General features: G+C 50.8%; 1 protein-coding gene across 1 annotated transcript in view; it reads right to left on the bottom strand.

The window, feature by feature from the left end:
• LOC144469967 (uncharacterized) overlaps positions 1-26,286 on the bottom strand; it is a 54,625-nt gene that overhangs the window by 23,920 nt on the left and 4,419 nt on the right. The window contains exons 2-4 of the mRNA XM_078180720.1: positions 23,700-23,822; positions 6,375-6,580; positions 2,290-2,886 (exon numbers count right to left, since the gene is read on the bottom strand). Coding sequence (XP_078036846.1) covers positions 2,290-2,332 — 43 coding nt within the window. The 5' untranslated portion in view covers positions 2,333-2,886; positions 6,375-6,580; positions 23,700-23,822. The remainder of the gene's footprint in view (positions 1-2,289; positions 2,887-6,374; positions 6,581-23,699; positions 23,823-26,286) is intronic.

Below are 26,286 nucleotides of genomic sequence, written 5' to 3'. Positions count from 1 at the left end.
AATCGATATGGAATTTTTATTCTATTTTACAGTCTACTTATTATACCATATGCACCTGGTATACATGTATACTGTATATTCTACACGTATCGTAACCGTATAATATACGCAAAATATCCCAGCTACTCGATATTTTCGAAACATGTCTTTAAACATTATTTCCATATCGTGTTGGACTACATCTACGAACCCGACTGTGTACCAGTACATACATAGTACGTATATTGCGGTATTGTGATCCGCGTAAACGATCCAAAAATCATTTCGCCGATTTAAAATCGAATTTCCGAACACCGTACGTACGCGATCGACCGTATCGTTCCCCTAAATTCCATCGAGATTTCGTAACAGAATAAGCGAAAGGCCGAGAGACGATTGTTTCGCTTTTCTTTTCGATGCCGGCGTAGCGTTTCCGTACGGCGACCCTCGAAAGGGGTGTAAGGAACCCGAGGAGGGTGGGCCGACCGTATTACATCGTAATAATAGCACTCGAGGCTTCCGCGCGACTACAGCCCTACGTGACTCGTAATAATTCGCGAACGTGCGGGCCCGATACAGTCGGAATCGAGGCATACGAAAGCTACCCACCATTTCCAGGTGGGAATACATATACTGGCGTAGGAGCAAGAGATAGAGACAGACGGAGAGAGAAATAAAGAGAGAGAGAGAGAGGGGAGTGAGAGAGAGAGGGAGAATCGATAGGATACGATAGCTCCGGTATCGATCTCGAGCTGATGCACGCCGCCGGTCCGCTCGATATGCCACGACCGATATCTCCGGCGAGAAGAGCAGGCGGGGGGTGGCGGTGTTCCCGGTCGCCACGATCCAAGGCCAATTGGATCTTCGTGCTCGAGTAATCGCAGTCGAGCGTTCCATTTGCCTCGTACCATCAGACCCGACGGACGAAATACCGTTTCCTAATCGTTCTGGAAACGAGACACGCGCGAGGCTCGTGTTTCCGCCACTCGACCGATTAGAGAAGAACGATCCTTGAACGCTTTATGCCCGATCCTGTTCCGTCCACGGTTTTTCCCATTCTTCCCGAGCCCGTCCGCCTGCCCCCTAAAAGTAGCCGCGCGCTTCGCGAGCACCTTGATCAAAGGAGATCGGTTGACGGAGACGGTATGCGTAACCGGATTTGTCGCAGTCTTTCTGCCCGAAGTGTAGTTGGATTCCTTCGATTCGGTGGGAACGATAAAAGTCGAGCGCAGTAACCGCCGTCGATATTGCGTAGACGGGGCGATGCGCTATCCGAGAGGATCGTCCAAGGACAAATCGGTGGAGGAGAAAGCTGAGAATTTGGTCGCGTAGGGTGATCGACGGGCGGCGATTACGTCGCGCGACGTCGCATTGAAACACAGTCTGGTAGAACGCCGGAGGGATCGATTTTCTATGGAGGGGGGCCGGGGGGGAGGAAGCGAAATTGTCCAAGGACAAATTGGCGATGGAAAAAGCCGAGTATTCGAACGCGGAAGGTGATCGACGCGCAACGATTATGTCGTATAATATCTCGTTGAAATATAGTCCAGTCGAATCGTCGATCTTCGCTAATACAACGGGACACCGGAGAGACCTTTCTTTTATGGAGAACGTAGCGCCTATTGTTTCATCTAAATTCGCGACGCTGATTTTCGTTTGATAATTGAACGGAATCTAACGCCCGAGGATCCCGCTATAGCGCGACGTCGGATTAAAACACAGTCTAAGTGGAGAAACGAATTTATCATTCGCAGACCCCGACCGCGGAACAGCTGCAAAAATTCCGCCACAAGACGAATGGAAGCCATGGGACCGGGATACATGGACGCCATAACTGCGCAAATTACCGAGAGGGTTGGAAAGCTGCCCTTTATTACCCTGGAAACTTCATAAGCCGAAGCCGTTGAATATTTCCCGCATAATTTGCGAAGATTTTATGTCGATCAAGAGTTCGAAATGGGGGCGAGAAAAGCGTGCCGGATTTTCGTGAATATTGAGACGGGATTTAAACGACGATAAATTAGAGAAATATTGGTTGCGACTAGAATGTTCTCTCGCAGATCTACGAGGTAAGTGTCGCGGTTACGAACTGCGACGATACGATCCGGTCTGTAGAATATAAATCCATCTTCGAGAAAATGTTAATATTTAGAGCACCGCGGTTCCTATTGAGAACGCCATCAGTCATTCGAGAACCGGGCGTCATCAATCTCCAGCCAGAGAATATCACCAATCACACACGAGAGAACACGCTCGGTCCGATACGAGAACACATCAGTCAGTTGGTCATCCCTGGATAATAATACTTACGAGTAGGCTGCAGTCCTTGCCGAAATCCCTTGGGATGTCCCATCTGCCGCCATCGAAGATCGGGTCGACGAGCAGAGAAAGTAAGACGCGCGATTACACCATGTTCGTTAACTACGCACTAGACACCAACGGAACGTACGCGTAACCTATCTATTTCGCACTTACGATTCACTGTTCGCAACACTACCGTAACGTACGGTCGACTAGGACGAACTGAACGCGTAAATAGTCCTTCAGTTATTGCGACATTCAAGAATATCTACCGTTTATGACCGGCACCATGGATGACGCAATAAGTGACCTTCTTTGTTCCCCGCGCGGCGAAGTAATCACTAGGGTTCGGCGTGTGCCCTATTGAGATTATTATTTCAGAAACAATCATTACGTAAATACGAACACCGCGATACCGAGTCTGATCTAATACGAACAATTCGTTCAATAAACTACGCAGATTTATGAAATATTTGCCTGCACGTAACGGTCCACTGCCTCCGCACTTTTTTGTCTTAGCGCCACTGCGTACACTTTTCGAACTAATTAGGTAACGTTACACAACGGTCGAATAATACGTTAGTCATTTGTTTCTTTACCTACAATCTATAATTATTGCCTAAACGCCATTTTGCAACGTGCCGTTTCTCTAATTTTGCAAGTTAAATTAATTTCTAACTTTTCGTTTATCGAGGAAACACGATAACCGATTTCTTTTACTTATAAATTCGCGAGACGAAGTTTCCATCGAACATTCCAGATGCTGCGTTTGAAAATACTGGCGTATACAATGTGAGTTCTATTTATATTCAAGTAAAACATGTTTGTGTAATAAATAAATAAATAAATAAATAGATAGATAAATAAATAAATAAATAAAAATTAATTAATTAGTAGAAATATATTCAATAATCTCTGTAATGTCCAAAATTTAAACACTGATTTGAAATCGACTTCGTAACGTTCCAATTGAAATTCGGTGAAATCAACTGCATCGTGAATAATCGATTGTTTCGCGATTTTGTTGTTGGAAGACGTACCGTCGAATTCTTCGAGGCGATTCCGAGCATTCATACTCGGAACGGACGTAAAATCCGCGTTCGAATTTATCCGACCGGCCGTTTTCTAAAAACAGTAGGAACGTCTCAGGTTCTTACCCGACAGCTCTTCAAATTTAGTATACCGAAGTCGGTCACGCGCGATTGAATATTTCAAGGGAACAGTTTCCCGACGTACAAGAGAGAGAGAGAGAGGGAGAGAGAGACTATCTAACCCCGTTTATTATGCCCGCGGTTGTACATTATTAGCGAAAAAGTATCGGGGACGGTTAAACAGCAGCCAGACCGGTTCCTTTGGGCGGCGAAAAATTCTCACGTTTTCCTTCGGAATCAAACATTCCGGCCATTGTGCGAGGCCCTCCATTGTGTGCCGCCGAGTAATACCTACAATTACGTTCTTTCGGTGCAGCCGTACCAAAAGCGGAAGACAAATTAAAGAACCATGGTAATCGTTGGCCACCGGGGCTACTTACAAAACCTAATGCCCCGGGAGCAGAACGTCGGATTTCGTATCTAAAATTCCATTAACCGTTCGAAGCCATTATTTATCAAAACTTTGATCTTCGCGTACGCCTCGGCTACGATTACACCCTAATTCGAGGGATTAGTGGACACGGAACGCGGATAAATTTCCAGCCGAGTTTTTCCCCGTAGGATTCGCTCCGCAAAATCGCGCGCTTGGAGGATCGATTGCCCGCGCGGCGGCGGATACCTCGGCGGCGATGGTAATCCGGCCGTGGCGGAAGCTAAATATCGGGTCTTGATCCGGGCCGAAGTGTTAATAAACCGGGTCCGGACGGACCGTCGGTATACGGAATAATCCTCGGCGAGTTTCGACGGAAGGCGAGCCACGGAGGCGCCTTTAATTCCCGGGGCCTGCGTTCGTCAGGAATCTGCGACGATTCCGTTACCGGGAGGGGGAGGGAGGTGGGGGTCGCGCGAGTCGGACCAAGCGGAAGGAGCGGAATTATCGAGGGAGACCGGCTACGGATCGGACCTTTTCCCTCGTATTTGCGCTTCCGCACGAAACGACCGCTCGAGGAAGAGCAGACCGGAGAGGGAAGCCAGGGGCCGCGCTCCGAACGGAACGGAACGGAACGGAGCGGATCGGATCGGATCGGGCCGGAATAGTTCTCGATCCATGGCGTAACCGTATCGTGTTCTCCGGGTTTCGCGCAATTCCAGCTTAGTCGAGCTCGATAAATTCGCGCTACGAAACGCTCCCGTGGATACCTTCGTTTACGCGGCGATCCGATCCACCCTTCTCCGCCCACGCCTCCGCGCTACCTTCGCGCCGGGCTCTCGGACCCGTTCCGCGTTGTTTTTCGCGACTCGGAGAAAGAAGAACGGATCGAGGCGGGCGGAAGTAACTGTTGCGGGCCGAAGATCGATCCTTTCCGGCCGTGAAACCGGATAAGAAATACGGAAAATCATTTTTCTCGCGGCACCGGAGATCCCTTTAGGCAAGGTGGTTCGAGAGACTGTAGGATTTATCGTAAACTCGTACGGGTTGATTTTTCTACCCCTGCGGTCCTCGAGGAACGTGGATAGTGACGCTTAACACTTTATCGAGCGGTTATCCCGTCGTAAAAATTATCGTTTCTATTTTCATTTTATTTATCTTATTAATCGCGAAAGGTATTTAATATTTAAAACTTTAATAATATTGAAGCTTCTAGTACAATTTAACACATTTATCTCAATAATAGATAACAAATTAAGGGTTAAGGGGGGAAAAGCCGATACATAGGCTACCGGTTGATGAAGTGTTAATATTTTGTCTGGTCGATCGAATCAACTGAATAGGATCTCTATTAATGCTAATAAATATTCTAAACGTATCGATTTCTTTTTAGTTCTGACTATAAGCTTTATACGAATCTTTTAACAAATTCGTTTCTCTATCCAAACAATCGTTGCTTTAATCAAAAGAATTTGTCTTTCATCCCGAAGGAATAGATTCCTTCAGCAAAAATCAAGTCGAAATCGAACACCCCTGCGCGAAATAAAGAATTCCAAGGAAAAGATAGAGAGGAACCCGTCGAGAAGCACGACGTCTCGTCGAGGAGAACGAAACGTCTAAAGAGACGAGTCGGCGACGGGGATCCCGAGTAGCGAATAATGTCGATCAAATTACCGGAAGTAAAATACCTGAGAAACCGGATTAACACCCGCCGCTCGGCACGGCGGTTTTCCACGGCGCGATCGTCGCGGGATAATGCACCGTTGGGGATTCCGGCGAGATAAACGGGCCGACGGCTCGCCGTTAATGCATCGATTACCGAGAGCACCGCGAGCACTCGGACAACAATATCAATCCGTTGGGTATCGAGCAATCTTTCGCGAAGGCTCGCAACCGTTTATCACTCGCAACACGACCGGCGAACGAAGGCGGCCGACGGCGGAACGGGCGATGGAAAACGGGCGAAACGGGAGAAACGGGGCGGTGGCCGGGGGAGGAGGAGGAGGAGGGAAACGCGCTCGGATCGTCGTAATTGCGAAACAAGAGACGCGAAATGGATTCCCGTCTCCGCGATAAAAAGCCAGTGTTCGCGTCGGCTTTGACGTCGCGGACCGCGATTACCCCGCGGAACATCAAGTTTCGTGGCGGTGAGGATACGGCGCGGATACGGGCGAGAGTGAGGCGCGGCCGCGCGGCCTCTCCGCGTCGCGTCGGTTTCCGAGCGGCAGGAAAGAAATCAAGGAATTTCCAGCGCCGGGGAAAGGAGAAACGTCCGTCCCTTTGCCCGGACACGAGCCCCGGCCCCGACACGATTATAAAGTCCTGCCGCAGAATATGCGTCTGGCCGAGATTATACTCGGGGAAAATAATCGCGAGCCCATTTCGGTGAAAGCCACGCGTACAAAGTAATTAGTCTGATTTTCCAGCAGTGCCACCGGCCACCGCTCCGTATCTTTTCTCTCTCTCACCCTTCCTCCTCCCTCTCTTTCTCTTTCTCTTTCCCTCGCTCCGCTCTTTTCTCCGGTCCCTCTCGTTTCCGTTTACCGCGGCTCCTCTCTCTCTCCTCGCCTCACCTCCACTCCTACGGCTTTTCTCCGTTGAAACTCTCTCTCTGCTCCACTCGTCTCCTCCTACCTGCCGGAGTCTTGCTTCGTTATCCGGTCGGTCATAGGCGTAGCGAATGTCCAGGGATTTCCCGAGGATTCGGCGACTCGAGTGATCCTCCTCCACCGGATGAATCCTTCGCGGATGGATCCTCTCCCCCCGACACTCGATCCGCCTGGAAAATTTGTGATCGTTATTATCTCGTGCCGTTGAGGCTAGCCCGCCCGCGATGGACCACTTTCCTTCGGGCCACTGAACGGTCTTTCTCTGTCTGGGTCCTGGCCATTTGGACTCGCTCGGCTATCGCGATAACGAGGGCTGCGGTTTTTCATGCGAAATGCATAATGAAACCGTCGGGTTGCCAGAGATGTGTTTGGTGGATTGTCATTCTTTTAATCTGTCGTGCTCGCGTGCTTGCAAGTCGCGGAATTAATTTTTATATAGGGCAAGATAGATTATCCGTATATATTAATTTAAGAAATATCAAAGCCTGCGAGCATCCAGTATATGGTCTAATTTTATGCTACTATTAATATTGATCAAAATGCCGTTTCCCTTTCCTGCCGGTGTCTAGTTGGATGAAGCAAATCCGGCAAGAAATCTCGAAATCGTTCAAGAATCGAGCATCTCGCGGGGAACGCCGGCATGAGCGACCCAGTTTCGCGAGGAGAGGGGCTCCATATCAATGGCGGTGGTTAACTAAAATTAAATAGAAAAATTTTTTCATATTTCCAGATCCGCGGCATCGCGCGAAGCCCCGGGAAAAAAACTTTTCTCGGTCGTACAGCGAGCAATTTTAGCCCGAAAAAAGGAATGAGCATCGCGTCGGTCGGTGCTCCTGCGCTTTATCTCGGCCAGCCCGGATCGTTTATAGGTTTGATCGCATCCGTATCGTCTTCTTTTTTTTTTCACTCTCAGTCTAATTGAATCGCTTCTTTGAAGGAGAACGCGAGCTGGTTCTACTCTTGTTTCATCAAATGGTTTTTGCTTTGTCGAAAAAAGGATCTCTGTGTTCTCGGGACGCTTCATTGATTTCGTAGCTCTCTCTCTGTCTCTCTCGCTCTCGCTCTCTCGCTCTGCTCGAACAGAGATTGCTCTGTGAGCCAATGAAACCACGCCCGTTCAGACCAATTTGACAGCTGCGTCGCGATAGGCGCATCAGTAATTATAACTTAGCGTTCGCCCGCCTATAAAGATGTCTCGAATATTTTTAAGCGGAATCCCTTGTAAACCGATTCTTTTATCGAAACGTTCATCGCGCGAGCCGCGGACCGGCTCGTCGCCGAACGGGTTTAATACGATTCTACGAGGATATCGGGAGCATTCGAAACTGCCGTTGAACTATTGTTGACCTAATAAAGCCATTGAGAGGTACAATTAATTTTCACTTGATTCCTGTATCTTACAAGTGGCTCGGTATAATTTTATTATGCATAAAGCTCCGCCGGTCTGGTTATTATTCGTAGAGCTCGTGTAAGCTTAAAGGGTGAACTTTCTGTACAAATTCAGAATTTCGCTGGTAATATTTGTTAATACCAGCCAAATAGTGCTTAACTGCAACGCGTACAGCGGAATTTAGAGACACACGGAGTTCTTTGTACGTTACCGGGAACAGTTGCATTTCGCGTAAAGCTTACGAGGGTAGAAAATTCGGAACTCGTCCGGGGAATTTATCTGATAAATAGATAAAAACGATCTCGTATTATTGTAGGCAACGTTACCCTGTAACACGCCAAAGGGGAGTCCGTCGCGCCCCTCGTAAGAGGGTCGAAATAAAGTCGCGATTATATTCGAAAGCGTTCCACAGTATTATCCGTATTTAATAGCACAATTTCCTAGATAAGGCGGTCGATTATCTCGGCGTCGGTGGACGCGATCGAAAGAATGGACCGACTATGTCTGCGTCTCTTTCGTAATCAGCGACGCGAGAACGCAGATTAGGGTGGGGCTTCGCGGTGGTTACGTCTATGAGCGTCTTGCGGCTCTCGTCGGCGAGCCTCGGAATAAAAAAAAAGAAAAGAGATGCTTTGAAAGCGGGAGGCGGCGCGCGGTTACGCAGCGGCGGCGACCGCGAAAAAGTGAGCGTCGCGACGCCGCGCGACGCCGAGGGAATTTCATTGGGGCTCGGGGCTTGGGGTCTCCGTGGCGGGAGGGGGGGAGGCCGGTCTACGGGAACGTTCCACTGTCCCATTTCCGTCCGCTCGCGCGGCCCGTTCCACCGTCTTCCTTGTTTTCGAGCTCTCTCACGGTTCGTTTAGCCCGTTTCTCGTCACCAAGCACAGCCGGTTTATTTAAACGTTGCTTAAACGCGCGGCCGGAGCGGAAAAGGATTCGACCCGACCCGACCCGACGCGCATCCTCCTCGATTTTCCCGAAAACCTGGCCGAAATCACCGACTACCAATCACCGGTGTCGTTCTCGAAAATGGATAACCTAGAACGATGTACAAATTATAGTATATCGTTGCGTTATTAAAATTACTGTATTTTATTATTTATATTTAATTTTGAGTTTTGAATTTAATTTATCGTATTCTAGTATATCCTAGTACAAGATCTATTCCATTCTATTTTCTTCTACTCTGTTCTATAAATAATTATCCCTTCTTTATCTCAGTTAACCCTTTGCACTGTAATAACGAGTCAGACTCGTGATACAGATTTCATGCAGGATCTGTTAAATATTAATATTATTAATTTCCACTATATCGAAATAAAAATCAATTCTTCCGTCGTTAAAGTCTAGAAACGAAAGTGCATAAAGGCAATAAAATAAAGAAAAATTGTCTAGTGTGGGGGTTAAAAAAGGCTTTTCCTTTTAAATCTACCAAACAAATGACTAGAGTAAATAGGTGAAAATCACATTAATTGGTAAGTTGGGTCTCGCAGGGAGCATTTCGGCCATCTTTTCGGCAAAGCCGTGCTCCCCGCTCGTCGCCGCGATTCCGGGAGGGGTGGTCGAGGATCGATGTTCTCTCGGTGGATGATTCGCCTAATTTCGCGCAAAGACGGCGAGGTCTCACGGCAGGTTGCTCGGGCAGGGTCGTCTGGTTTTCTCACGGCTCCCCCCCGGGCAGCCTCCGGGAACGCCATACGCCCCCTTTCCCGAGGGATCCCGAATCCCGGTGGCTCCGAAGGTTGCGCGAGAAAGAGAGCAGACCTAAAGCCCCCGAACCCGGAGCCACAGCGGCAGCCTGACGGCGAATAAAAGCGAGTCGAATTTCGGCCGATTATGCAGCCCCGTGTGTTTGCTACTCGTTAGGGGGTCGACCTACTTGGTCGTCGACTTCTCAGTCTCTTAAATCTCGCGCTTTAAAAAATGCACCGCCGCCCGGGAACGCTGGAGAAAACGGTCGGACGCGTTCGAACGACCAGGATACTCCTTCCTCTCTTTGTCCTTTTTCCACTCGTTCTTCCATCGGTTACCGATCCATTCGGCCACGCGTGGAACAGGAACGTCGCGCGCCATTTTTATTTTAATGTACGATCGACTGAAGAAGCTTATTTAAAAGTTTCCCCACGGAAGCTTCTCCCTAATATTTTTATTTCAAATCATGTTCCCCCGGGCTTACAAGGAAGACCCGGGGGTATTAAGAATCTTGAAGGATCAGGGAGACTTTGGCAGGGTAGTGTCAAAAGACTCATTTAAGAAAAAAGCAAATGTCTTATTCAAAGATTTCTCGCGGCAACAATGGTCCCCCGTAAATCGAAGCGGTAACACGCGGCGAGCGATCCCGCCAAGTTAACCGAGCTTATTCAAGGTCTTGGACAAAGGAAGGCAGCGCGCGAGCTTTAAAATGTATAGCGTGTTTCGGTGTTAACGCGATCGGGGCCTCGTTCCGAAATTGCTGTCCCCCCCCTTCCCTCGGAGAGCCCGTCGTCGAATCTCGGCGATTTCGACGCGACAAAGGCGAAATAAAATACGGAGGCGGCTTCTTATCCGATTCGTCCCTGCTCGGCCATTATTTGCATTTAGCCTGGCTGCCGGTGCCGCCGTTCGGACCCCCTCCGGACCGAGCCGCGCGCGAGAGAGGGAGAGAGACAGAGAGAGAGAGAGAGAGGTCCTCGATCTATCGCAACGGCGACATTCTTTTCTTCTTTCGTCGCCGGGGCGAAAGCCGAGGGGAAAAGTCGGCGACGAGACGAGACCCGGCAGAGACGGCCGCCGATGCGGGGCGGCCGAGGCGAAACGAGACGCGGGGAGCGAAACGCAGGTGGGGGGGGGGGGGGGGGGGGAGGGTGAAACGCAGGGAGGTGAAACGCGAAGGCGGAAGCCAGGGGTGAGCGAAGTTTGCCGCAAGGCGGCTGGGACGATCTTTCGAGTTAATCAGGGACCGCCAGTGCCAGACGTCTCGAGACGAGATTCGATAGGGTGGAGAGAACAAGTTTTCGGAAGAGTGCGGCGAGAATCCCGCGGAACCGACGAAAGTCAAAGTGCACGCGGCCCCGGCCAGCCTCCGACCCTCCACCCCTCCGCGGTGGTCCGGAGAGGAGGTGGAGGGTGGAGGGCGAAAGGTGGTGGCTGCCGGATGGAGGAGGCGAGAAACCGTCGGCGACCGGACAGGATTGCCTGCCGGCTCGACGCCTTCCGTCGATGCGACCAAGTTCAACGGATTGTAACTTCCGACAATGGAGCGCCGCGATGCCGCCCGAGAGCCCGCCGCGATTCCCCGCGAAACGCTGAACGGTACACTTCCCTTGATCAATCGTTGACGACGCGAATTCGCTGAGCTCCCGGCAACGATAATGGGCCGGGGACACCCCCCCGGCGCACTGTTCTCGGAAAAATTAAAGCTTCGATGCTGATCAACTTCGAAAAAGCACCGTTGTCCATCGAGTTTAACAAACTAACGTTTCAATGAGACGAGATGTCTTTCGAAGCACCGATTTCTCTATCCAATGGTATTTCTATACTCAATCGCTTGTATTTTAGGGAAGCTCTGTATTAATTGAAGAAATTGCATTTACCTTGTATCTTTTTTCTATTACTCGTTGGATAGTACCATCGAATCGTTTCAAACTTTTTCACTATTATAAATAAGGGGTATAATAATTATAAGAATAAGATAGAATATTATAATTGTTATTGTTAAAAATTGATAGAATATTGTTAATTATAAAGTTTTAAATTTATAATATATGATCATTCGTATATACATTCGTTATAAAATGATTGTTTAAATGAGAAATTGATGAAATTGATTTTTTGGGATGATTTTAGATAATTATGTTAAATTTTTAGCATTTTGTAAAAATCTTTGATTTTATACGAAATTATTGGCTTTCACGCTCAGACTATAGCATTTAATTTTATATGATGTTATTCAGCACCCGTACATATTCAATAGATGGATGAATAAATTATTCGAACTGTTTCGTCGGGAACGCGGGCGACGTTTAACGGATAACGCGGCGTGACGGGAGATGGACGAGCGGTTGTCGAAAAAAAAGGAGGCCCGCGAAGATGATTAAGGACGGCTCGTAAATTCGGGCTCGCGGATCTCGGGCAGCAGGCACGTGGGGAGGATGGCACACCCGATACGAGGCGTCGGTTTGACCCTCGCGGTGAGTATTTCAGGCCGGGGGTTCGCTGCACCGGACTGGCAATCAGGGGTGGTTTGGGACCCCTCCGGTCGTTTGGGAGATCGGCGAACCTGTCGCGGGCCAGAGAACCTGTTCCCCCCCACGACGACGGGCGACGGGGAAAGGGCGCGTGCCGGAATGGGGTGACTGTTTCGGTCGCGATGGGAAGTTTTGGTTCGACGAAGGCGGCCCCGTGTCGTACAATGGCTCTCGTCGGGCTTACGAGCTAATCTTTTATCTCGACGCGGCACGCGTCCTCGACCCATCTGGCGAAGTTTACCGGGGGTGGTGGGGTCGCGATCGGTCTATCACGAGGATATTACGTTGGCTGGAATGGCGGCGGAATAACGGGCGGCATAACGACAGCGTAAGCTCCCGGCGTGAAGGGGCCGGACGGGCGATTTACGCGTTATTTTCTCTCCACGGCTCCTTCGGGCCGACTCCACCGGATTACATCGAGCCTGGGGCAGGTCTATTCGCGCGAATTAAAACCTATCGGCTCGCGGCGACGAGCTCGCCTCGGCGACAGGTCGAAGGGGACCGCGCAACCCTCTCCGGACGGGTTTTTCGCTGCTATGGTCGCGGCCGCGCGCCGGCTATTATGGGACTGCGAAACTGTACCGAGATCATTCGGCTGTCCATAGCACGCGACTTCGCGATAACTCGTTTCGAACACCCTGTGCGCTGCCTGCCGACGTTGTATTGTACTGCAACGTGACAAAAAGTCTACGGACGCTTTGTTCGGAAGTCGTGACAAAACGCGCGACGCGGAAAACTGTATTCAAAGTCTAACAATTTCTTGACAATTTTTGAAACTGCAAAGGTGCATCCTTTATGAGTGGAACTAATAAAAGTACATCTCGATGCGATCGATAGTCTCCGAGATAAAACTTCTCAAGTACAGCTCATCTTTTTCCCTATATTTTTTAAAAGAAATTGGGAAATTAATAACTGAAACCTTCTCTGATAAAACGAAACCAATAGATTCGGCGACGAATGTCCTAATCGCCCAATAAAAATCGCTTTATCTAGCGGCAACGTCCACGGCTGTAAAGGCGCGCGTGCTTAACAAGATTACAAACGTTCGCGATTTTCTTGTCAGGAAACTGCGAAAGTTATCGTTACGGGACTTCGGCGTACGCTTTCGACCGCGTCCCGGGCGTGTCCACAAATTTTTTGACTGCGCCAGAAATAAAAAGCGCGCGGCTCTCGCAGTCGATTTAAGTGCTCGCGTCGGAAGGTATCGGTACAGCTGCCACGATTCCGGTCCAGCCCGGCGTAAAAAATGGATATAGTTTGTTGTTCGTCGCGACCCTGTTTGTCTTTACTAGTTCTCGAACCCCTCGTACGCTTCGCCGTAAGTTCATGCAAACGCGCGGTTTTTATAGAAAAGTCCTGGGAAACTTGTCTTCGCGAGGGGAATAGCTCCGTGCGCGGGACACGCGGATCGCGGACGTATGAAATTTTATCGCGCTTCGTGTTTCGATGTTTCCTAAAGAATTTTACGCGCTGTAAATCCTTGCGAACCGATCCACGGCGACAGGGCATTCTAAATCACACAATTTCCGATCGATCGAAACAATTAATTCCAAATGAAATTGCGGAAGGTTTGATTTATTAAAAAATATGCTAACCATGTGCAGCATTAATTAACGTAAATTTTTGATATGTATTTTTAGCATACATAGTATGCAGAATAAAAAGATCAACCCCTTGCGCTACTATCCCTTTCACGCTACGTTGATCAGCCCTTATTTCACCTTAATATTTTTAAGAATAGGACAAGACAATTTTTATTCATTTTCTTGCCTTTATATACTTTTGTTTCTAAACTTTGATAACAGATATATATAACACACTTTCGACTTCGACATCATTAGAATACGAATTCGACGATCTTCTACCCTATAACCTTAAACCTTGAAACAACGTTAAAATGATTACGTTGACGATAAGCGACCTCCACCGTTGCGCCGTGGAACGAAAAGCGATGTTAATTATTTAACCTTTGTAATCCGCTGTCGGTGGTCTCGAATGTTTGACGAGCTGTTTTCGCCGAGTGGCGCCGTAATTAGATCGAAATATCAATGAACCGTGGAAAGATCGTTGAGAAGGTTTCGCAGTCGCGACAGCGAAAAGGCCGACGGGAGAGAGTGCACGCGCGCGCGCGCGGCTCTCGCGCTTCGCGGGCGCTTCGATCCGGAATCGCGCGGCGTCGACAATCGAAGCACCGATTGTTCCAGGGGGTTTCGAGTAGATCGGCGAACGGATCAAGTGTCCATAAGTTTTATAATTAATTAAGTTTAATGTCCCATCGACTCCGGCGCGGCCGGGCAGCTGCGCGCGTCGAGAGGGGGGGAGGAGGGGGAGGAGGGGGTACCGCGAGATCAATGGGACGCGTCGAGAGGACGGTAGCTCATTCGCTGATTGCGTCGAATTTCTTTCGGGGGGCTGACTTCGCTAACGAATTCGAGCAAATAGATATTTCATAATTGGCGGAAGCCTGGCCGTATAATTTTACGGCCGCAAACAAGCGGGGCTCGGAGAGGAGGAGCCGTAGAGGACGCGGCGGCGGCGGCGGCTTTTGCTTTTGATGTCCTGCATCGGGCGAGGCGGAGAATCGAACCGGAGGAAATCGAATTAATACGCTTTCGCCCACGCCGCCCTCTCCGCCGCCCTCGCGATCGCCTCTCGTTTCCACGGAAGCGCCGAGGCACCACCGTTCCTCGAGACGCGCGGAATATTCTCCGGAGGAAACGCGGCCCCGGTGTCTAAGCCGGGCGACAGGTGAGACAGCTTTGAGCCTAAATTATTTATCGTCCGAGGGTACCCGGGCCGTGTCGCGTCTCGTTAATTTTTCAAAACAACTAACGCGTGGATTACGTTACGGCCTCGGGCGACGCCGCCCGACAACTCGTCGATGACGGGGCCCGCGAAAATTCGCTTAAGCCCCGACGCTTCGAAAATAGCGTTCGACCAGTCTTTCTAACAAAAGGAAGAATCTATTTTTACAAGGAAAATTATCCGACTCTCTCCTCGACGAAAATTTCGGCTCGAAAATTATCGTGACGCGTTAATGAAAATTTAGAGATTGTTGCTGGAGAAATTGGTCGGGCAAAATATTGTTCGAACGACGGATAAAGAGGCAGAATTTGATTCCGCGCTATCGAATAAATGTCCAATCGAATAGAAACTCGTCCAGATAACAAATTCGTTAGATTTCATTCAAATAAGAATTTTTTTTCCGTGCAGGAATTCGCGCGGAAAATAATCGAGCGAACCCGTTGGTGTAACCGTAAACTTGGACAATTTTTTTAGACCGCGAAACATCGACCAACCCTATCGCCGTTTTGCACGCATATTCTTCGACGTTTCGAGATGCGGACATTTTGTTTGCCGTTGCGTTTCATCGACGTTTACCGAAGCAATAAATCTCTTTCTCCGTGAACCTTCCCGCCAAGTCCAGCGTCTTCTACGTCCAATGTAAAACGCGAAACGACGCTCCCTTTGTAACATAATAGAACCGCGCTGGAAGTTCGGATAACGGAGCTTCCACCGCAACGATATCGAAACCGTCCAATCGGCTGTCGGATCTCGATGGAACTTTGTGGGTTTGTAGAACAGTCAATATAAGGTGGCACAATTTTTTTTCTCTACCTAGAATCGAGACCCAAGGGGGGGGGGAGTCTGCCACCCTCCGAAAATTGGCACCCACGGATCTCGCGAACTATCGGGGATAAAATTGATACGGAAAATTGAAAAACCCCCACCACCGGTGGAGAGGTGGCCGCACTTTGAACAAACGTTTTCCCGTAGACGGGACGGACGGACGTCGTTTACCCGCGGCTCGATTTCTCTCATTTGATCGTACGTAATTGCACTTTGTTTGAAATGTCTCACTTATTGACCTACTTCCGCCGGCTGGCTGCCGGACGACCAAGAAACACCGTCCCGTTTCTGTTTAATTGGCAATCGAAACTTGCCTGTTAATCAGCGATTTCGTGGTACCCCGGGAAACTACCGCCTGGTACTTCGAGTCCATCGTGTCACCGAACATTACTTCATCCTTCGAGGAGTCGTTAACGACCGCGATTCTTTCGACCGTCCGCCAGCATCTGTAAGCACATCGAGCATATTTCATTTTTAGTTCCGTGTTTCTTCAGCAAGATTTCTGACAATCTATTTCATTTAATTTTTTATGTGATTACTAATACGACTACTAACATAATTACTTTTACATCGTTGAATCGAATTTACAACAAAGAATTTTATCTCTACATACTTTTCGAGATTACAAGGTCAACGATGTTTTTTCCAATTGAACTATATACTTTTTTGTATGATGACATTATTACCGATTTTAAGACGAATCCAGCGACCTATAACTCAAGATCATTCTAATCGCGCAAAGTGTGAAAATAGTTGAAAAATCGAGAAATATCGCAACAATCACCCTGTATAAAAATAATAATTATTATTACTGTCTTGGAAAATTCCATGATCCTCCATATCTGTCACAGCACGGCGGGCCAATTAAAACGGTGGCGAACGGGGAGATTCGTCTAAAAATCGTCGATCGACGTGTCCGGTATCGTCGTGCGCGCGTATCGTTTGTGACCATCAGCGCGCGTTGACGTTTAACGTCAAACTCTTACGGGGGGTGGGGGGACAGAGAGGAACGACGGTTTTCATGGATCGTTGTAATATCAGTCGCGATTGAAATGGTCGAAACACCGTGACGCGGTGCGCATCAGCGTCGGCCAGGTAGGATGATGGTCGCTAAGGTGACCGGGTTGACCGAGGCCGTAGAATTAATCGCGAGTCCTGATTAATCGTGAAACGGAAACGATCGCCACAATGTACGGGGGCCCCGGGATGGATAATCGATAAACACGTGAATTTCTAGCCGGGATTGCGCGCGGCCGGGAATTAACGGCGGCCTCGTTAAAATCAAGGGAATAACGGTGGCGGCGATAGAAACGGGTAAAGAGGAGGAGGACGAGGAGGAGGAGGAGGAGAGGGCTCGCGAGAACGCGCAGCAGAGCGAAAGGGAGACAATGAGAGATAGGGAGAGAGAAAGAGCGAGAGAGAGAGAGAGAGAAAGGGAAACAGAGTGACGGTACCGCGGCGATCGACGAGTTCTTCGTTCTAATAAATCCAAATTAATTGATGCCCGGCTCGCGAGTGGCGAGCCGACGGTGCGTAACCTTCCAATTCGAATATTTTATCCGAGCACGGTTCGATTAAACGTCACCGGTCGCGCGTTCGCGGCGGAAAATTTGCAACAACCATGAGAGCACCGGCGCGGCGAGGCGAGGCGAGCCGCGTACCCGAGTCCAGAATTCATAGGCCTCGGCCCGGTTTATGGCCGTTTTCATCGGCGAGAACAATAGATTGCGGTGGCGGGAAACGAGTCCGGAGATTGCGGATCTCGAGACTGGAGCGTTGTAATTACGAATCGAACGGACCGGCCGCACGGCCACTCGTCGCCCCGATTTCTTTCGCGGCAATAACGAGATAATCCGCGGACGAGAACCCCCGGAACAGAGGAAACGGAACTTTTGCGCGCCTTCCTCGCCGCGAGTGGGGGGGGGGGTGGCCGGACCGAGGGGGAATCTTTTATCGGGCGAAACACCGGGCGATGAATATTAATGGCACCGCGCCGGGCTCGATTTCTAATAAGCAACCAGCCTCGTGACTTTAATAAACGAGCTTTTCCGCCAGCCAGCGTTCGCGATAAGTTTGCTAGCTTGCGTCATCGACGGCCGCACTTGAACCTATCGCCGTTCTGTTCCCGGCCTACAATCGCGACGGATCGAAACCGGCCCCCTCTCTCTCTCTCTCTCATTCTTTCTCGTCGCGCTCCGTCATTCTCCTTTGCTTCTTCCCTCCGTGTTTGCCACCGTCCCGCTGTCTCTTTTCCTCCCTGTTACGCCTGAAACGAATCGTTACGGACGGAGTTTGTCGCTCGACGACTACGACTACGACGACGACGACGAGTTAAGAGAGGCCGAAAATTGGTTCGTTCGGAAGGAGAATCGTAAACGAACGCTCGTCGATCAACGAGCCGCTCCAAGATAAATATCAAGTGGAAAAGGAAACGATACAGCGAGCACCGAAGAAACGATAAAGTAATTGCGAAGTACGACTCTCGGGAGCAAATTAATTCTCGACTGTGGTAACGTTCCATTGGGAATCGTCTGCCGAAACACCCCGACGAGAGCAAGAGAGAGAGAGAGAGAGGGAGGGAGAGGGACCTTGGAGTAGGAAGAGAGGCCCGGGACTCCTCTGTCTGCAGTTATTGCGGGACGAGAACCAAGTCGGCCCGCGCGCACTTCGTCCTGCATAATTTACGTGGAGCCCGGCTCTCTCCCCCCGGGTTCCCTTCCGCCCGCTATAATAAGAATAACCGCGTAAAGGCTAATATCAACTTTTTTTTTCAGAATACGAAAGAAGATGGAAAGTTTAATTACAAGTTCAAAGTCGCGGCCTAAAAGGACCCCGGGGACGGCGAGGGTCCACCAAGGAAATTCCTCGAGTCCGCGAAGGTAACTCTCGGGGAGTCGTTCTACCGAAGATTCTGAAGACTTTCGGACTGCTAGGCGCCTGCGACGGGGTCCGTTAGAAATTCCTCGGACGTCTCTAGGAATCCCGTAAAAGTCCTTTAACGACCTATGAACTCTGCCGAGAATAGCCTCGTCGGAGGTCTTTCCGAGGCCTGGGAGTGCTTCGGACGGGTCACGGAGACCCGACGAGGTCGTTTAATGATCCACGGACCCGCAAGAATAGTCTTCCAACGTCGAAGACTTCTGCTCCGTCAGAGATCCAAAAGATCGTTGCAAATCCTTCGGCCGACCTCCGAGGATCCTCCGCGCTATCGAGAACAGTCCTGCACCAGCACGAATCACGGAATCCTTTGTAAATCCTCAAACATTTCTATAAATCCGGCGAACGTTCTCCAAAGTGTTTCAAAGTCTCCCGAAAAGTCCCGAAATCCAGCAATGATCATGCAAAGAGAAGACCCTAAAGAGATACACGAATAGTCGCGGGGCGGAGCCCGGAAGTTCCTTGCCCGGAATAGTCCTCCTCCTCCTCCTCCTCCTCCTCCGAGAGAGAGAGAGATAGAGAGAGAGTCTACAGTCCCGGAACATCGAAAGGACCTAGGCAGGATTATCCAAGGGATCAGTATCCGTGGCTGCAGCGAGATTGGCAAAAGCGCAGAAGCGAGCAGTAATTGTTTCGATTAACCCGTGCGCATGATCGAAGATTGATGGCACCGTGCTCTATATTCCCTTGTATAATTACATGTGGAGAATGGATATACCTCGTCCGAGTGGCAGCGACGATAATTGACGGTAATTTACGAAACGTTCCATATTATTTTAACGACACGCTCATTGTACGGGCACGCGGAAACATTATCGGTTCTAATTAAAAGAGAGCGGGAGAAAGCGTTGATCATTAGATGGCCGGCGCGATCGAGTGCTCCGTGGAATCGACGAGGTGTAGGAAGTACAGTGAAATAAATACAGCTGAATTAAAAAAGCGAAATCTTTTTCCTATTTATATTGTATGAGCCGGGAGCAGATAAATATATTAAAGCTATTAAAAGGCGAAACAGTTCTTTTCTTTGTCAAGATATTGCCAGAAGATACACGTGTCGCGATCGCCCAATTTATCCATTATTCTTAAACGTCCGTCGCATCGTAACCGAACAAGGGCGTCACCGAATTATCCGTATAAAGAATTCGCCGAAAGAATCGTTCGAATAAATAGAACGATCCGTGACGAACAATGGAGTTTCCCCGAAGAAAATGTTCGACCGAAAGAAGTCCATTCAGATAATAATCCTCCGGGCAACTGCGGATGGAAGAAGTGGGCGGACACGAATTCGTCGGTAGTTCCCCGGTGTTAAACACTTCTTTCTTCGGCAATCAGGAAACAAAGGCCAGTTAACTGGCCCACATAGCCGGTCGTATTCAGGTCTCGGCTCTTCGTTAACACGGCATAATACGGCCGGCAGATCTCGCAGCAACGCGACACAAAAGCATGTTCCACGGCCGTTGTCAAAGAACCGCCGGACGAGAAAAGTTTCCGGCGATCGACTTCGGCGTCCCGGGAACCCGGCGACATTTTCCACGAGGGGAGAGTAAGAAGAGAAGGAGGAGGAGGTGGTGGAAGGAAGGAGCATGCAGAGCCGCATAGTTCCCGTCGTGTCGTCGCGGCGAAGAAAGTCCTGCCGGCGTGACGAATAACTCGAAGAAACGGAAAAGGAAGCCGCGTATAAGAAAAGCGGCGGGCGAACAGAGGAGCAAGTGGGAAGCCCGAAGCCCACATAATTCGCCCCTTCGAGCGGCCGCGGCGAGTTTCTTCGGTAAAACTTGGCGTCCGCTTCCGTGCTTTCCCCGCACAACTATCCCGAAAGTTCCGCGCGCGGTCCGGGACCTTTTGCACGGTGGCCGAGGTGTGCCGAAAGATCCCCGCGCGCGCGACACCGAACCTCGCGGCTGCCAGATACCCGGGGGCCGCACAAAGGTGCCGAACCAGGACACCCTCGGGTGACCCTGCTGCGCGCACCCGGGACAGCTACCGCGACCAAAATCAAACTTTCGGTCGCGAGAATAATTAAGCCAGGCTCGGTTCGACCGTTTCCAAGGCCGTGGGACACATCGATCGCTCCGACGGTTACATTGCTAGCGCGACGGATCCTCCCCGACAATCTCGTTTAAACAATATACAGCGTCGATTTCAATTACATTTGTTATTATCGATATTATTATTCGTATTATTTATTGGCAAACGGGCCGGAAGCACCTTGCACACCGAACAGTCTGTACACGCAATTAATCGGACGCGTAATTAATTTCTTGCGTGATTGGGATGGATCCATTGTTTAACAGCGAGTACACTTTGCGTTATTATTGTGCAGAAGGGATTTGATGTACTGCCGTGGCACTGGCAGGCGAGTCTATAGAGTCGATTTCGAAGATGGAAAAAGGTGATCTAAGTACATCTTTAGAAACTGTCCAGAAAAAGGGTAGCTAACTATAAAGAAGAGTAACCGTACAGCTAACTGTACTATAATATAGCTAATTGTTGGAGTGTGCACCGAAATGCACAGTACCGAGTCAGTAACACCAGAAGTTTAACATTTCTTTAATATTCATTGTTTTAATATAGTCATAAAGTTTAATATTGTGTTATGTTCAAATTGGAATAAATTACATTGATATACGTTGATTTCATTGACGCGTGGAGTTGAAGTAAATTATTTAAAACATAAGGCACAATTTCATCTCCCAACCTCGTCATCCCAACACTAATAAAATATAAATATAGCTAACTATAAGTATAGAAAAGACTGGCCAGGTTATGTCCCATCGACAGGAGATTTCTGGCGCCGACGAAGCCCAGCATTTGCCACCCGAATTCTAAAGAGTCCCATTCCGCGCTCGACGATTCTAATAAGGGATCGACGGAGGACGCCGGGTACGGGCCAGGGACGGTGAAGAGTCGGCGTTCGCCGACGACGTCGGAGTCGTAGGGGGTGTTTGCGAGATGCGTCCGAGCCCTTCCTCGCCCTCGCAGAGGCTTTCTCGGCTGTGTATCGAGCCCCGGCGTGCGCGCATGCTAATGTTTGGCAAGTGCATTCCTTTCATCCTCGAGACCCTATTTCGCAGCGAAGAAAAGGGCGAGCCGTAGGAGGGGGTCCGCGGGGGACGGCGCGCCAACGGTGAAGAAAACGAGAAAGAGGCAGGGAGCGGCGGCGACGAGGGGCGGGAAAGAGAGGCCTGCAGAGAGAGAGAGAGAGAGAGAGAGAGAGAGAGAGACGAAAGCTGAAAGGACGAGCCGGGGGAGGGACGGAGGGGAGAGCCCTTCCGAAGAAATTGAATGCAAATACGTCTGCAATACGTTCGTTCGGTTAGGGAAGCTTTCGTCGACACGGCTGTTTGTCGGTTATTCGTACGGCGTGCTTACACTGGCCGCGTGTGCACCGGCGAAGACAGAGAGGGTACACGACACGGAGAGAGAAAGCGCGAGAGAGAGAGAGAGAAAGAAGTGAGAAAAAGAGAGAAGAAGAGAGAGAGAGAGGGAGGAAGGTTAGATCGCGTAAAATGGCTCGGATGGAGATCGAGCGGAGCCGAGGAGGCGCGACGGAGTTTTTTCGCCAGTGGCCCTGAAAGCCGAGAGAGAGAGAGCGAGAGAGAGAGATGCTCTCACTCCGGTTCTTCTTTGGTGCCCCGTCAACCGGTACACACGGTTGACTCTTTACTAATTCAACGCGTGCCGCCGGAGGGGATTTTTCATCGATATAACTCGGGGCTCGGGGGGTTATCGAGACTGCCGACCGCCCAGCCACCACCCCCTTTGGAAAGACCCCGGAACCCTGGAAGACGAAGCGGAATAAGGAGAGCGAGTCGCGCGCGGGGCCGGTGCTCCTTCGCGGAGCCAATAAAATCGCTTGGTCCTGGGGGGGCGAGGGTGGGTGGTGGTAATAAAGGAAAATGCGCTTTCACGGTGGCCGTATATTCGACGTCGCGTAACCGAGCCGTCTGGGAGCGGAGCGATCGTCGAACCTGGACGTTTAGCGTGTAAGGTCGCGGGGTGGCGCAAGGCGAACGGAATAGAAGGCTGGCCAAAAATAAAAAAAGAACGGACCCGGCGGGGTGGTCCGAGCGGGGGCGAGCAGGGGGAGGGCGGTGGACGCGGCGCGCGGAAAATCCGCTTTGGCCGCGGCGTCGTTAGCAGGCTAATTGGAATCCAATCAGCGCGATTAATCGTTTAACGCGTCCCGGCCACGTATCGGCGGCTGACGGTATTTAGGTATTTAATCGGCGGCTGGAAGAGAGCGGCAGCGGCTCGGCCGCCCCGCGTGGGCGTGAACCGCCGGGCTATATTTCAAGCGGCGCGGATCGGAATCGGTATCCTTTGTTTTTCCCGGCCGCAACTGGGCCACGCGGAAAATAGAGAAAAACGACTCGCTGCGAGCACGGCGGCGCTTGCTCCCTCTTCCTCTACCCTCCCCTTTCCCTCTGTCTATCTCTCCCCCTCTCCCTTTCTCTTTATCTCTCTCTCTTTCTCTCTTTATCTCTCTCTCGCTATGTCGCTATATCTATCCATCCATCTATCCTCGCAGGATAGGGACCATCTTTCTCCGGCGGCGGTGGAAGCGTAACAGCGTCGGAAGAAAACCCCGGCTCTGTCGGACGTCGAATTTCGTTCGTTTACTCTGTGGGAAGCCGCCGCGCGCTTTTCCCGGCCTGCTTTCTCCGCTTCGCGTTTTCCCTTGCTGCGTCGTCCAACCCGCCCCCGTTCCCGCGGTCCTTTCTTTCCCGCGCTCGTTAATTGAATTCGCTTCGGCCGAAGCAGCGATGCGCGCCTCGCCTCGCCTCGCCTCGCCTCGCTATTAGAGCTGTGACTTACGAGACGCCGGGAGTTACCCGTCAGCCATCCGGTTAAACGATGATCGCGTACCGGTATACCCGGTAGTTATCTCGGTAGATGGACGAGGGTACTTGGGGCACCTGTTTAAATAATTCAATCGCGAGCGAGAAATATTGTCGCGCTCGTCGGAACAACGCTTTAAAATCTGGGTATCGCCTGTGGATTACGATCTTATTATGTTCATAGGCTTATAAAAATTTCCACCTTTTTTTTTGGCAGGTCTCGAAAGTTGTAAATTATAAATAAGAGGAATTAAAGATAATTTACCCATGGATTGTCCGATGAGATTCATGTACGTCTCGCGGATGCCTTGGCATCTCATACTTCCGTATAAAAGTACCAGCTCCAGGCTTCAACCCTTTCCGGTCGAATGGCGACTCCCAGGCGCCTCTGAAAATTATCATGCCACGTTTTAAAATAATCTTCATCAAATTTACTAATATTAAAAAAATTGTCAAGAGCTATTATCTGTTAGATAAATTATAAAATTGATAAATCCGAAGAAATATTTTAGATTTTAAGTTAAAATTTCGCCGACCGCAGAGGGTTAACTTCACAGCCCCGGACTCTCCCTTCCCCTTTAAACGCAACAAAAGGGCAAAGGTCGATATTCGAAGAGCCGCATCGGAAACGCATCGATCGAGACCTCGCGGTGAAAATCCGCTCGGCGGGAAATCGTCCGAAACGGGGGAGGGGAGGAGGGCTGCGAGGGTGTGTGCCGACCGTGGACGCGTTTCTCTCCTCCCTCGGTTTCATCGGGATCCCGCGTAATCCGGTTCGCGGAGGACGAAGCAACCTGGGCTAGTCCCCCCGGATTTGGCCACCGTGAAAATACGACGAGGCTCCGATCTTCCCTTAACGGCCGACCGAGCCGTAATTCGCGGCGATCCGGCGGATTCTTTCGGTCGATCGACGACGGGAAACGGTTGCGCGCGTAGGGAAAAACCGGCGCGGAAAACCCGATCGTTTTTATTTTTTATTTTTTCTTTTCTTTTTTTTTCCCAGCGGAAAAGCGACCCGATGCTTGAATAAATACGAGAAGACCGCGCGGAAAGTAAGAAGCTGCGTTGATTTGCGATACGCCGAGGACCCGTTGGAACAAAGGCGAAACGGCGCGGCGAGTCTCGAGCGGACGGAGGGCGGAGGGAGAAAGACGGAGAGCCTAGAGCGATTGCCATTTCGTACCTGAGGGTATCGTCGAGCCGTTTCAGAGGCGAGGAAAGAAACGAGGGGCGGCGAGTCGAGAGGAGCGAAGAGCAGAGAGAGAGAGAGAGAGAGAGAGAGAAAGCAGAGAGCGGAGAGAAGAAAAGAGAGGAGAGAGGCCAGCGCGGAGGCTGGGTAAGTGGGAACGAGGAGAGAGAACGGGACTATCGTGGAAGAAAGGCCGGGAAGAACGAGCATGTATCTGCATATAACCTGGTTTCTCACTCTCGCGGACGCGCTTTTACGCGAGCAGTCGGTCCGTGCGGCGCGCGGGAGGGCCGCGGAGCTGAAACGAGTTCCCTTGGGAAGTGGCCAGAGAGAGAGAGAGAGAGAGAGAGCCCGTACCCCGCCCCGGCGCTACGTTCATCCCCGGTGCCCCGGCAGATATCCAGGAGAAGACCGACCACTCTCGGGAGACCGGACTAGTGCTTCTCAAACACAGGCCAGCCGGCCCTTCCATCCTTCATTAACCGGCTTCTCGTTCCCCGGCTTACCGTTCCGCCGAGAGTTTTCCTCGAGTATGGCCACGTGCCACGCAAACGTAAACGCAAACGCGAACGCAAACGCAACGGATCCGCGGCGCGGCGGCTCCTTTAAAGCCGACCTGTCGCCGCGTACGTGCGGCCCCGCAGCGGCGCGCCGTATTGCCCGCCGCCGCGGCCACCGAACGGAATGGCTTTCGTGGCTTTCCCCGGCCCGCCGCCCCATCTGCTCCGCTGTTAATTGTCCCGGAGCCGGCCACGCCGCGATTGCGGATCCCTGCCCTGTCCTCGGCGACTTATTGCCCTCGATCTTCCGCGTTCGCTCTCTCTCTCTCACTCTCTCGCGACTCGGCTGCGGAGAAAAGCCGAGGAATATTCGCAAGCTCGACGAAAGCTCTCCGCGAAGATTCCTCGAGCTGTGGACGACGCTCTAGCATTAAAGGGAAGTGGGGTTAGAATCATAGCGGCGGAAAATGTTGACCCGTGTCTTAAAACGAGAGCGACGACGCCGGGTCTATGTTACGCGAAGTGAATTTTTAGAACGTAATGTTTGCTCGAACCAGCGTCGCCAAGAACAAGCCGCGGTCCCTGGGAGCAAAATAGAGGATTCGTAGAGTCCAGAAACAGAACCGCTCCGCGTAGAATCGGCCGTGCTCTATCGCGAGCAACGAGGCCCCGCCTGTTCTAGACAGAAAAAGAGCAAAAACGTTTCGTGGAACGCGTGGTCCGACGATGCCGCGGCGGATTCCGGTAAAAGCTGCACCCCCGTCGCAGAAGCATCGAAGATCTACGGGGCGGGCTGGTCTTCCGAAAACGATCAGCGGAATTGTGGGACCCATTGTCTCGCGACGGTCAACGTCCGAAAAGAATCGAACGGGGGTTCCGTCTGGCCGGCTGGAGGCGTCCCGACGCCTGCCACCCTGGTCCGCGCGGCGGCGTCGCGATGCAAGGCTAACGAGCCACGCTTTAATAGGCAAAAGTTCCGTTTCGAGTCGTAAAATCGCGACTGCCGGTGACTTTATCGATGCGGCGGGGTGGCGGCGCGGCGGGCCGTTTGGTCGGGAGGAACGAAAAAGCGAACGAAAGATAGCGGGGGCGTGCGAGGGAGAGACGCGGAGATTGAACGGAGAGGAGGGAAGAGGGCTCGCCGGATGCGAGAGAGCCAGGCC

This window comes from Augochlora pura, chromosome 5, assembly GCF_028453695.1.
Source record: "Augochlora pura isolate Apur16 chromosome 5, APUR_v2.2.1, whole genome shotgun sequence".
In the NCBI taxonomy this organism is placed as follows: domain Eukaryota; kingdom Metazoa; phylum Arthropoda; class Insecta; order Hymenoptera; family Halictidae; genus Augochlora; species Augochlora pura.
Note: the sequence above shows the minus strand (reverse complement) of the source record. Positions and strands in the feature narration are given on the sequence as shown.